Consider the following 14,651-nt stretch of genomic DNA (forward strand, 5'->3'; position numbering starts at 1 on the left):
TGAATCAGGATATAGACAACTGGATTAAGAACTGCAACAGATGTGTACACACAGAAAAGCTACCAATCAGAGAGCACCACTTGTTAGTATTACATCATCATATCCTTTAAAATTAGTGTGTATGGATTTCCTTACCTTGGAAATGAGTAAAGGAGGATTTCAGCATATACTAGTCATCACAGATCACTACACCAGATTTGCCCAAGCTATACCAACAAGGAATATGACTGCAAAAACAACTGCAGAGGCATTATTTAACAACTTTATTAATTATTATGGAATTCCCAGTAGAATACATTCGGATCAGGGTGCAAACTTCGAAAGTCAGATTATCAAGGAGTTATGTGAAATTACAGGAATGAAGAAATCAAGGACAACATCTTATTGACTACTTGATATGTCAATCCCCTTGTCCATGCTTATAATTGCACCAGAAATGAGTCAACAGGAATATCACCTTATTACCTTATGTTCAGCAGAAACCCTAGATTGCCTATAGATGAAGAATTTGGAATCAAGAAAACAGAATGGAAGTCAACTTCAAAGTATATCAACGATCTGAAAGAGAATATGAAGGCAGCATATGAATTAGTCAACAAGAATACAAAGAGAGCTCAAGAGAAACAGAAAGGAGGGTATGATCAGAGAGTAAGAGGAGCAGAGATCCAGACAGGTGTCAGGGTGTTAGTTAAAATCGTATCTTTTGACGGGAAACATAAAATTTCAGATAAATGGGAAGAAGAACCTTATATAGTCTTAGACCAACCAGATCCAAACATTCCAGTATTTCAGATCCAGAGAGAAACAAGCAAGGGTAAAATAAGAACACTACATAGAAATCTACTTCTCCCAATTAGTCAGCTGAACAATTACAAAACTCATGAAGAACTCGAGAAGGTAAAAGACATTCCTAAACCCAGAACAAGACAACAGAGTAAAGAGAAAGAGGATATTCATGAAGTTATATCCCATAGAGATGAGGAAAGCAGTTCAGATGAAGAAATGGAAGTAGTATATGTACCGGTACAGAGAGATATTTTACAGAACCAGATGGAAGAAGAACATCATGATGCAGGTAATGTAGAGGGTAAGGAGAGAACACAGGAACCTGATACAGAGATTCCAGGGGAACAGCATCAGCAGCGAGATGCTGAAGTAATTCCTAGAGAGGGACAGCAGCAGGAGAATGCTGAGGTAGAGATTCCGCATGAGCAGCATCAGCAGCAAGATGCAGAAGTAGATCATGTGGATGGAGATGGTAGCATGAGGTCAGAGGAAGATAGACAGATACCAAGAAGAAATGGAAGGGAGAGGAGAAAACCTGCTTGGATGAACAACCAAGAATATGTATTTACCCAGCAACATTCACTGGAATGGATGAAGAAATGTGAATTTTTATATGAGTTGAAGAAGTCACAAGAAATGAAAAAATATGAAGATAGAATTGTGCAAACAATGCTTGATATTTTAAAGAATAATTAATTTGATTTTATTTGTATATATTTCAGATGCAGTGAGGAGTGAATGCAGTTTTTTTTTTAAGAATAGTGTTGCCGCATGTTACAGGTAATGTCCCATTAGGGAAATGACGGGGACGTCATTTACTAATGGGGGGGGGGGGTCTGTAGTAGATGTATATTTTATTAAATAATTTAATAAATGATAAATAAATAAATTTAAAATAGTTAAATAAATTAAAATCTAAAGTCTTTCTATTACTAATAAGGTATTAAGTGTTACCACCCATCCCTCTTGATCCACCTATACATTTCACACACACATTCATTCATTGGTTGAACATTTACATTATATTGGTCAAGGGTTTTACATTGTCTAGTGAGTGATATTTACTCAGTTTGAAAGATCTCAGAGTTTTAGACGTTGAAAGTTAGATCTGGTGAATTTTGAATTATTTTGAAATCTTACTGACTTCCTGACATAAAAGTACAGAGACATGTAAGTACTAATATTTTAACATTTTAATCTATACTTGAATATGAATTATGATATACATAAGAAATTAAGGATTTGATACTTTGTAAAAACTATGTATATAGAATATTTTATATCTAGATCAGATGTTGATAAATCTGATAATTCTATATGAGTTATTTAATATATTCAGATCCTATTAAATGTATATAAGTAAATATTTTCATAAGAAGTATTTTGATGCAAATACAGAGTTATTGTAAAGAGCATATCTTTAGGAATTTATTTATTATTGATATAGTGTAACATCATATCTGAAAAGATCCACACAGTATATCAGATGGACTTGGTTCCACAAACCGGTATGCATTACTGTTTTATTATTTTGGTTATATATGAAAGATAACTCTTCACGATTTTGGAAAGTATGTTTAGCTTGTAAGAGTTATTGCCCTTTGTGCATGTAAAGTGTAACAACATTCCATAGAGTGAAATATTCATTTATGACACTATTTGAATAATGACTCCTATGTATATCTACTATTATATTTTATTGTACTATTCTTATGTTATTGTATATTTTATATTTTTTTCAGAGCCAATATAATTATTGATATAAAACTTATGAAACCAGAAAGTTCTTCAGTTTATTATTGCCGGGATTCCCGTTACATATGTATTTTAAATAATTTATTCCACACCAGGGTTCAACATGGGTCATACAGGTAAATAGATCTCACTTGCTATAGGAAAAACATTGTACTTTTTGTACATTTTCAATATTTTAAGTACCAGCCTAATCGTGTACAAATTTCCTACTTTCACACAAGTTTTATAAATGTATTATGCGTCTTTTGTCATTTGCACAAGTTTGTACAAAGTTAGGCTCATAGTAAACAAAAGCTTTGAATTGAATGACCGTTCTCGATTTACTATAGAAAATCACAAATGTCGGCTGACCCCTGCCCTATTCTATGGTTTTGTTCTTTGTATAATCGTGGATTTCAGCGGTAAAATTTGTTGAATCGTACGGTCAAGATATCAATTAATGATTTGGGATGAAAAAGTTTGCTTAATTTCATTGTTAATTTTTTTACAATTTACCGGGGCCTATAAGTGCACTCGTTTTTTGTTATTGACCAACATTTTGTGTACGTACTATGCATTCATCACGTGACTGTCCATTGATGGGCAAACTCCATTCAGTGCAGAGTAGGTTATACTATGCTTTTTTCATAAGTACCGGTATTCAAGTTCTGTTATAATAGAACAGCTGAATAAAAATGAATTCAGTTTTAAAAAGCACTTCTATTTTCCGTTGATTTCTTATAGTAAGCCTTAACAGTGCTGCGACATGAATAAAAGTTTTTTTTTTTTTTAAATGTTACAATTAGGTAAATACAATATATCTATTCATTAAAGAAGGGCATAGGAGTATAAATAGCAGCCAATGAGAAAAATGGTGGTATATTTGATTTTTCTGGCCACATTCAGATTGCAGAGAGTTATTCACAAATACTTAAATACTGAATTTTTTTATCATCAGATTTTTGTCATGCTTGTTCTTCTCAACAGTGTGCACCTTTGGTCATAAATTAAGAGTCAAAATCAGCAAGCATCGAGCATTGAATGGAAAGTCAAAATTTTATTTTTTCAAAAGCTTTTGGTATATGAAAGATTTTGTCCTACCTAATGCTAAAACACAATTAAAATTTTTTTGAACGTATGAAGGGACTGGTATCCAAGGAAATTCATTTCCTTAGCAACGGGCTCAAAAATCCTTATGAAAATCAATGATTTTTAGACATTTTTCTATGAATATGTTTTCTGAACGTGATAAGATAAGGTATTTTGGTTACTTTATTTGTTAAATGAAGGAATTACTTTATTCTCCCAAAACAGGAAAAACAAAATTTCTGTGGTGATATTGTTGCCATGACAACGGGAAAAGAACATGGCGTCCATGCTTATTAATTTTGAAAAAAGTTACATATGTTTATCACTATATACACAAAATCTACAACCACTGCTGCAAAAATGAATGGTGTGATCTTGTTACGGGTTATCTATATGTCATATCTATACAATAAAATTTGCAGGCAACTTTAGTAGAAAAAAGTTACAAATGGTTAAAATGTGTGATAATCTGGCATTTATAAGCTTTTTTGAAGGGGTGGGGGTAATTTGAATACATGTACAGTGTCATTATATTGGTTCTGATCAATGCATACTCATAATTTTACTATTGTTGATAAATAAATACCCATTCAATTTCAAAAGGAATTTTATATTCCTCACAAACGAAACTTGGAAAAAGGGGGGGGGGTAGGAATCACCTTGTTCACCGATCCATATGTATGTAAAATTTTGACTTGTCCGTAACATTTCAATGAAGTGCCACTGAAAGTCCATACTTGATAGTAAGATTGCTTGTGATCAAGAGATGTGGCAAAATCTTGACTCAAGGTCATTTGAACAAGATCAAGGTCATTGGTAGAAGAAAAGTGCAATCTTTGCCCATTCTGTAACATTCTAATGAAAAGACTTGGTTTCATCTCGGGAATTATTTTTGAGCTGAAGGTTTGTCATGACCTTGACCAAATTTCATTTGGACATGTTTGACCTTGACTCAAGGACATAGCATTTTTCAAGGTCACTGCAGTAAAAGTGTACTATATGAGTTTGTGCTCAACACAACGGTTTTACTACTTATGACTTGAGCATTTGTCATAGTCATTTTGGGTATGTATATCTGCACTAGCAAAATTTTAAAAGGTTTCAAATTAATATTTGTACCTTTTTTGTAATAAAAAACATTTTATGCAATAGCAGGAGGGGTGGTATCATTTTATGAGCTTGCTCACAATAATTTTAGTTTATGAAAGAGAGTCACTATGACAGCTCACATAATTTTAAAGTAAAACCATGTCAATCAGGCATGTAGCATCAGGTTTGGGTTGGGTAGGGGGGATGACATCCCCCACCCAACTTTTTTCTCAACATAACCTGATGTTTAACCCCCCCCCCCATCCCGAGTTTGGAGAATTTCCCCACTTTTTTGCAGTTTTTTAATGCCTACCCCACACCATGCACTGAAAAAAAACTAGTTGAAGTACTAAGAGGACTAGTAAAACTGTCCATATAATCACTACCCTAAAAGTAGTTTTACTGGGTATTGATTAGATTTACTAGATAAGATTAGTAAATCTAGAATTGATAAGTAACTTTCACTAGGTATTTAAGTATCTATACAACCCCCGCTCCACTTCTAACTATCTTAGCCAGTAAACAGAAAGATTACTAATCACGACAAACGCTTTACGAGGCACACTAGTTAAAATCACTATGTATTTCTTTCAGTGTGCACAAACACGATACCATGTCTGTCTTTGGTATTGAACCGATGATATATTCTCCTACTGTCCTAATTTAGAAACAATATTGCAAGACAGCTAATACCTCAGTAGGTACTGGTGCCTAAGATAAAAATCTGGAAGGGCTAAATATGTATGAATGTCTAAATTTGAACTGACCCTAAAAGAAATTCATTAAAAACCCTAAAGGGCAATCTTTGAATGGCATATATCGAAATTTTTATTGTACTTATATTTAAAAACATTTTGAAAGCAATGTAGAAATCAGAAGAGAATGAAAAATATGAATATTTTATATATACAGTGAAACCTGTGTAATCCTACATGCACTGGGAGACAAATTTTGTGTCGGAATAGACGGTGTCCGATTTCACAGTGTTAAAAACAACGTAAATACTAAAATGGGAAAGAAATTTAACGCCGGAATTCACAGTGTGTCAGATTATTCAGGTGTCAGATTAGACAGTTTTCACTGTGTATTCCTAGAGATTTGAGAAACGTGTCGTCCGACTTTTAACTAATTCATCATCATCATCATTTTTATTTCACTCACACCAACATCAGTGGTACATGAGGTACAATATAGAAATTAGAGCTCTTTCTTTTTTCTCACAAAAACATTTTGTCAGTTTTGAAATTAATTAATCATTTAATATTGACCTTGTATTAATTATGATACTTCAAAATGCAGAATATAAAGATATGTTTCAGATTCTTCTACTATCTATTTATGAATCTGCATGCTTAAAATTGATAGTTATAATGTTCCCCAAACGAAGTTTGGGAACATATTGTTTTTACTTTTTCTGAATTTTTTCTTTGTTCTCCGGTACTTTTTTGTCCGCGAGTTTTCTCGTAAACTACTCATCCGATCTAGGTGAAACCTTTTTAGGGTCACTAGGTATGTTATGTAGATGTGCGGAACGAAGGTCATTTTGCGCGCACGTGCGTGCATGTGCGCGCACGTGTAACACGTGAAATGACCAATATAATAGATTTAGCCGTAACTTTTTAAATATTGGATGAAATGCTTTGAAACTCATAATATAAGGATATAATAGTAGTATAGACATGATGACATGGTCAAAATAGCAAGATCTCACGCGCATGCAGGTGCCCTTCGCTGCCATTGGCTGAAACTAAAAGTCTAAATATCTATTTTGTTTTCTGACAAAATCCTTTGAAATTTTGAACATAGTCTTACATTATGAAGATCTACAGCATGATATATAAGAATAATCATGAACGCACGCACATGCACGTGTACTGCAATCTGATTGGCTAAAACATTAAATGCCTACAACTTTCTTGGTTCTCAATAATACAGGGTGACATTTCAAATATGAATAGATATAATGATTGCCTACATTATACTACTATCAAAAGTAAATGCATGGACGTGCATGCACATGCGACCGCACACAATGTATTAAAAGACAGTATACTTGAGTGTTTGATGTTCATGCAGAATTAAGAACTTCTAAATGTCAAGACATGTAACATACTGAAGCATGCAGATCTTTTTACCCTTGACCTTGAAACTTAGGTCAAGGTCACTGGTAACCTGAATAAAATGTTGATATTAGCTATTTACCAAAATCACCTTGACCTATGAACTTGAAATCGACCTTAACCTTTGTCCTTGACCCAAGGGTAAAAAGAAACATGAAGTACATGTACATGTATCTAGAAACACCTTTCAGAGTTTATTTCGGTTGACAGGATAGAAGTTAAAGAGATCGTGGTTTTTAATGACCTTGACCTTTCATCCAAATGTCACAATCAATCTTAAGTTCTTGGAATAAGATACAAGATTCAACTCCAATGTTAAATAGGTTAAGAATAAAAATACCCCCCCCCCCACACACACACACACAAACAAATCAAAACAAATCAAATTAATGGCAACGTAGAGAATCACTGTTAAACTCAAATAACACCTCGGACCCACATAAAATTTCAGGAAAACTGCAGAAAAGAGCTCGAGGAAAGTGTATTAAAATATTTAATTTGAGTTTCCAAAGTATATAGAAATTATTAATTTATACAGAAAAAATTACAAATCCTGTCGTGTTTAAAATTAAAGTGCAGATGACCAAAGTTGGCATATAAGCCTTTTATAGCCTATTTATTCAGATGTCGTTAATAGCATTCAATTCTACTGATTTGAAATAATATTTTAATACCAAGCATCCTTTGTTTAATTTACCTTTGAAATTTATTTGAATTTTTTTTAGAATTACGCAACCCCCAGAAATAGCGATTTTCGGTATATTAAAAATCAATATACATGTACGCTCCTTCGTAAAATAATCAGATATTTGCATTCATGAAAAAAATATTAATAAGAAGGTGTTAAACAATATAGGTCACATTAGCTGACACGAATGTCTTTTTAAACATCTCTTGTAAAACCCAGAGAGTAGCCCCCTATGCATTGGAAAAAATGAATAGTTCCGGTCAAAAAACCTTTATATATTTATTTACAAAGTATATAAAATTTACCAGGCACAGGTATCAGAGTTGTCAAAATGGCCTGAGAGGAAATATTTAAAAAATTCTGAACAGAAAAGAAAATCCCTTTTCCATGTATGGAACTACTATTGAATAAGTTCATTTTGATTGGTTAGGTATTGGCGTGATACCCTTAGTCGACTTTAACCCTGCCTTGTCTTCGGAATAAAACCAACTTTGAGCCCGAGGTTAAAATAAGTAGAGAAATAAAATGTGAATCGATATATTAAAAATATGACATATGCTTGAAAAATGGTAAATTTATATATGTATTTTTTTCTTTGATTCGCGAGATAGAAAGATATATTAATCGCTTAATCAACATGCCATAATCATCTTGCATATGCATGTACATGTACGTGTGCGCGCATGCAAAACGTTAAACAATATATCGTTGATAGTTGATATCATTGTAACTTTTATATTCTTAAATGAAATCCTGGGATACTTAGCATATTTATAAAAGGTCTTAGAGGAATAAGGCACGATAAGGGACATGGGGAGCGTTTGGGGAACATCTGTAACGGTCCCCGTTACAATTAGCACTAGTTAGATTTACATCAATATAAAAATGCTAACAGACAAACAAAGAATTTTACTTTTGGATTGAACATTTTTATTTGATCCACTTTCATGAATACACTGTACAATTTATGGATCTATTTTCTGGATCCCTGAGTCTCCGGTAACACTATCCACTCACTTCCAACATCAATGGTCTGTACTGTAATATCGTATTCTTATAATGATAACCTGAAAAAGTAATAAAATTAAAATGTTATAATATTATACAGCTTTGCCTTCAGATACTTACTTAGAACCATTTCTAGTTGAGCTTGAGCAATGACGATGAATGGAAAGCATGTTTATTGGAATCAATTAAATTCCAAGAGATCTCAATGGTTTATCATTTTATTTTTAAAAAGTTAACGTTTTTACTAAATGTATTATTTACATGTTTTTCCTGTCTCATTCTATATCAGCTCATCCAATTCTGTTTCCGCTTCTTTCCGAGTTTGGCTTCAAAGTGCCGAATTTCATTCAAAAAACAGAAGTATACAACACAAAGTTGAGACCCTATTGATTTTAGATATTCTTTAAATTCAAAAAACTTGTCATAAAAAGGTCAATTGGTTCTTGGTTTTGTCAAAACTCTAGATTATGGTTTTCATTTCTTTCCAATACCCCACCCCCCCAAGAAAAAATGGAGTATAGATATTCTTCTAATAAATTTACGTGCTTTAAATCTGAAGGTGCTTATTATTTGAACCTTAAAGTTGACTTAAATTAGTTCAGTGGTACCGGAGAAAATATTAGCTGAATATGAATTTTCTTTTATAAGTAAACACTGGATGACATCAGCAAAAATTTTTTTTAAATTAATTATTCTACTGTGGTATATATAAAATTCAGTTACCACTAGTCCACTACGTAATACACTTGTCTGTATCACAATACTTCCAAGGTAATCCCCTTTCCTAAACTAAAATATATTAAGTACAGAGTTAACCCCCTGCCCCCCCCCCCTTTTTTTTTTACGGACGCTATAACAAAGGTCATTCCAATTTACAAATATTTCATATAGTGTTGGTTTTCATAAATTCATAATTTTTTACGTAAAAAGCAGGTATTATCAATATCTTAAATGGTAAATAAAGATATCTATTATTATATACAGAATTTTTATTTACCCGACAATCACTCAAGTTATAATCATTATAGCTGGTGAGTGACTTGGTTACACACATGCCGTGAATATGTAACAAATCAAAATTAAACTTAATTCGAATTAAACTTTAAAATTTGGGATACAGTTATGTAACTAATCATGACCAACTTTTTCACGTTAGGCCCGCAGAAACAATCTGAGTTGGGGAATTTAATTTCATTTTATCATATTATAGTTTAATATCGGCAATATTATGGGGGGGGGGCATACCCCCTCCTCCTGGTTCCTCAGGCCATGCATAATCTTTTCTTTTAAGTTATAAAAAACGAAAGTAATGCTAACATATATACTAGTAATCAATCAGAATTAGGCCTAAATTGTAATGTGCAAAAACACCTGCAAAAGTGTTACATATTTTACAACATGGTTAATTTATGTTATACATTCTTCAGTAACTGTTGTAATGGTAAATTGTAAAAATTTCAGTCACTCACCGTAATTAAGACTCATGAAAACGCCAAAACTGAGGCTCAGACTGCTCCAAGTTTAAAATTTTCTGCTAGTCTTCTGTACACAGAACTTCTGAACAATGTAAGCAAACTACCGTTTATTCCTCCTATGTTAGAGAGCTATACCAAAGGGAGGTAATTTGAAGCAAAAGTTACAGAAAATTATGGATTTAAATCAGTTATCATATATAAATGCTTTAGTTGCCTGCAGATTTTTTTCTTGATTCTTCTAGAACAAATACTATTTAATATATATTTTATGTTGATAAGCTTTAATGTGGTTGTAGATTTCTTATAGAGTACTTCAAATTTGCTGTTTTTTAAAGCAAAATAAACCTCCGAAAACTAGTTTTATTTATCAAAGGGTGAAGAGAATTTCAATAATCAACATTTGTTAAAATAGAGTATATCTATATAAATAAAATAATAATTTAAAAAGCTTTTTTTAATGACTAGTAATAAAAAAGTATTTGTTTAACCATAACTTCAAGTGTCATGATAAAGTACAAAACCCGCTATTTGAAAGGCGCGTGGTTTCCATAGCAACAATGCGAAATATTATTTTTTGATTGCCTTTTTCTATCATACGCTTTGTTCTGAAAATTTATATATGAGTTTTAACCAAATCTGTTTCTATGCCACTTTCCACATTTTTTAACTAAATGCTCGATGCTTGCTGATTTTGACTCTTAAATAACATTACTCTAAAAATATGAAAGAACTATATGTGGTATATTGCATTGTCCATGGAAGTTCATTGAAATTAGGACTACAAACTTTACATTACTTACATAATGGACCTGTATCAAAAATTTGAATGATTGTGTTCCTATAATATATTTTAAGCTCACCTGAGTCGAAGGCTCAAGTGAGCTTTTCTGTTTGCATTTTGTCTGGCATCTGTTTAGCTCCTGCATGTCTGTCCGTCTGAATGTCCATCTGTAAACTTTTCACATTTTCATTTTCTTCTCATCAACCAGTGGGCCAGTTTTAACCAAACTTGGTACAAAACATCCTTGGGAGAAGGGGAATTTAAATTAACTACAGAGACCAAAACATTTTGTAAACAATCGGGAAAACATAGTAAAAGAATCTAAGTATTTAGTATCTAAGTGGCATATAATATTTTCGGACGGAAGTAACAGTATACATGATGACATGCGTGAAGGCAAACCATCATTCCGAGATTGCAGTGCTGTAAAAATAAACTTTGTAACGTGACTTTAACGTATTTCCGTAAATAAAATCGTTTTTATGTGACAGGGGCTGGAGGATTGCAGGATATGAGACAGGGATTGTTAAATATTATTTTACATATGAAACCTGAACATTTTGTGCACATTATTATGACTGGTTAAAGCGACATGTATTGAGTTAAACTATGACTGTATTGAGAAAAGTTACATGTATTTGTATTATGCTTTTGACATCGGGTAACATCAAGAATTTTCATTTTAGTGCTCCGGGTATGAGTGTGCGTCTTTTTTAATCTGATAAGAATATAAATATTTGTGCTCTGTTTTTGTTGAAACCTTGCATGTTAATAAATTGAAACATAAATTTAATGAAAATAATAGTTTCATATATTTTATCAATGTTTGTCAGTAATTATCAATGTTGTCCACGAACTTTCCGGACAACCCTCGTAGTTTGATGATTTTGATGACCTAATTTCAAATAACTGTTCTAATTTCAAGTAAGGTATTTTCTATTCACATTTTGTACTGAAACACTTTGACAAGTCATTCCCAATATCCCACCCACAGTGTTGACTTGTATAGGGACATTGAGTATGGACCATCATCTTCATTTTCTGTCAGTAAGAACTTCAGGAACTCCCCGTCAGGACTCAGTTGATGGATCTGGTTGTTCTTACAGTCAGTTACAAGGATGTTACAGAGGGAGTCACACACTACATCAGTTGGATTAAAGTTCTTTGTCAGGTTCTGTCCACGGTAGACAGACTTTACTTGACCAGAGGGAGACAGAATCACTAGATCACCTGAAGTGCGACTTGTACTGTTCACAACACAGATATCACTGTTACTGTTCTGTGTGACACAAAGTGGCCATGTAAACAGTCTGGTGTGACCGTCCTTCTGGTACTCATAATCATGGATGAAATCACCTTTCACTGTGATGTGCCTCACCAGACGTCTGCTGTGTGACTCTAATTTGTAAAAATCTGGTGCGTTGTCTCTCAAGGTGACCAATAGTCCTCCGCCCACTGACTGACAGATTCCTCCTGGTACCAGTGGATGTGTACTGATGACTGTAGAGACAGATCCTGATGGTGACAGACTGCTAATGGAATTGTTATCAAAATCAGTGAAATATACATCACCATTACCTGTCACACACATGTCATTAGGTAAAATACCAAATTGTTGTGTTTTTTTCCCTTGCTGATTGACTTTTTCTGTATATTTAATAGATTTATTTTCACTGACGTAACATTGGTCTTCACTGAGAGCCTTCAAGATGTGTATTACTTCATCTCCATATTGAAAGGAGTTTATCTGAGTCACACCAATATCATCTAAATCTGTAGTTTTTCCAATCAAAGACTTAAGTAAGTCATCATTGATTTCACCTCTAATAAATCTCACTGAATGTTCACAGTTTGTCCTATTAACCTCCAGTTTAGACAGCATTTTTGTCAGTTCTCTGAGGTTGTCAATCAAGCTGTAATCTGACATGGTGCTGTTGTTCTCCTCCATGAATTCCACTGTGTCAACAATTCCTCTCTTCTTCTTCTCTAACTCAGATTTCATAAGGTTCAGTTGATCATTCTTTTTAACCAGATTGTCTCTCAATGTTTTTTCATGGAGTTTTTTAATTTCTGTAAGCCTTGCCATTATTTCATCAACATGCATCTTAAGCTTTTCAATCTCGGAGTCACACAGTTTTTTATTTTCTTTCATCTGTTTTGACATCTTTTCCAACTTCTCATCAATTCCTGGCAGATTTTTTTCCTTGATCTTCTTCAGAAATTTAAGCAGACCTCTCTTCCTTTGAGTGGCCGCTGTGGTTAGAGTTTTCCAATTATGATCTCTATGATTTGATTTTGCACACTCACCACAAATAAATTCATCACAATCCTCGCATATAACATCAATGGGTAAATTGTGGGATTCACACATCAATATGGGTGCTAGAGGAGAGCCCAATGACAATTTTTTGCAATTGGTGGTACTGGCAGCCATGTTTGTCAGGTGTTGCCTACCTGAATGTCCTAGTTTTCGGTGTGCATATTAGGTAACAACAGGTTGTGAAGTTCAAAACTTTATATTTATTCAAAATACACATGGATGTGCAATGAAGCGTAAACATACAGGTGTACATGTATGCTACACTATTTTGAACCAGAGAAAATAAGAAAGATATATATATATACTGGGCAAAATTAGTTTAGCAATTTAAGATATTTATTATAAAACAAAGTAAAAAAAAAGACACAGCACTTTCAATTAAATTGTGATATGAGCTTGTCATCACATAACAATATAAGGCAAATTTTATCCACAATTGTGTGCTGTTTTGTAAGAAAAATTGTGAAACTGATCACAGATATGGGTTTGAAAAGTCAAATTCAGTTTCAATATTGTGTAAGGTCTCCAATTGCAGCAGTAACAACAATTTTTAGGTCATCTGAGTCACTCAGGAGACCTATTGCTATCTGTTTTCGTCCGTTGTCGTACGTCGTTCGTCGTTCATCGGTCGTAAACTTTTGAACATTTTCAGCTTTTTCTCTGCAACTGCTTAACCAATTTCAACCAAATTTGGCACAAAGCATCTATGGGTAAAGGGGAACAAAAATTGTGAATTTCATGATCCCTGCCCCCCTGGGGCCTGGGGGGTGGGGCCAAAACCACTTAAATTAATGCAATCTTTAAAAATCTTATTCTTTACTCCTGGACATAACGCAGTCAAACTGTTTGCATGATTGTAATCAGCATTGAGCCCTCTACCAAAATTGTGAAATTCATGGCCCTGGGGTCAGGGGTTCTTGTGCTAGGGTGGGACTAAATAAGTATAGTGAAAATGCATTATTTCTTTGAAAATCTTCTTCTCTGCTCCTGGGTATTAAATAAACTAACTAAGTACATAGTTATGATGAGCAAGAGTGCTTCTACCAAAATTGTGAATTTTATGGCCCCAGGGTCGGGGGTTCTGGTGTTAGGGCAGGGCTCTATTGATTATATAGTGAAAATGCATTATTTCTTTGAAAATCTTCTTCTCTGCTCCTGGGTATTATATTAACTTACTAAGTACATAGATATGATGAGCAAGAGTGCCTCTACTAAAATTGTGAATTTTATGGCCCCAGGGTCAGGGGTTCTGTTGTTGGGGCGGGGCTCTATAGATTATATAGTGAACATACATGAATTCTTTTAAAATCTTTTTCTGACTGCTGCAAAGTATTAAATAAACTAAGTACATAGTTATGATGAACAAGAATGCCTCTACCAAAATTGTGAATTTTATGGCCCCAGGGTCAAGGGTTCTGGTGTTAGGGCGGGGCTCTATTGATTATATAGTGAAAAAACATTTAATCTTTGAATATTTTCTTCTCTGCCCCTGGGTATTAAGCATATGAACTACCTATATAGTTATGAGCAAGGGCCCTAATCTTCCAGCATTGTGAATTTC

The 14,651-nt window shown here is 33.6% G+C and overlaps 1 protein-coding gene across 1 annotated transcript; it reads right to left on the bottom strand.

Moving 5' to 3' along the window:
• Nucleotides 1-11,740: 11,740 nt before the first annotated feature.
• Nucleotides 11,741-13,204, bottom strand: LOC134273599 (uncharacterized). Its single transcript, XM_062755786.1, has one exon. The coding sequence runs from the start codon at nt 13,202-13,204 to the stop codon at nt 11,741-11,743; it is 1,464 nt and encodes a 487-aa protein (XP_062611770.1).
• Between the last annotated feature and the right edge of the window lie 1,447 nt (nt 13,205-14,651).

Source organism: Saccostrea cucullata, unplaced genomic scaffold (genome assembly GCF_032062105.1).
Source record: "Saccostrea cucullata isolate Sc308-1 unplaced genomic scaffold, CSIRO_AGI_Scuc_v1 ctg7956, whole genome shotgun sequence".
Taxonomy (NCBI): domain Eukaryota; kingdom Metazoa; phylum Mollusca; class Bivalvia; order Ostreida; family Ostreidae; genus Saccostrea; species Saccostrea cuccullata.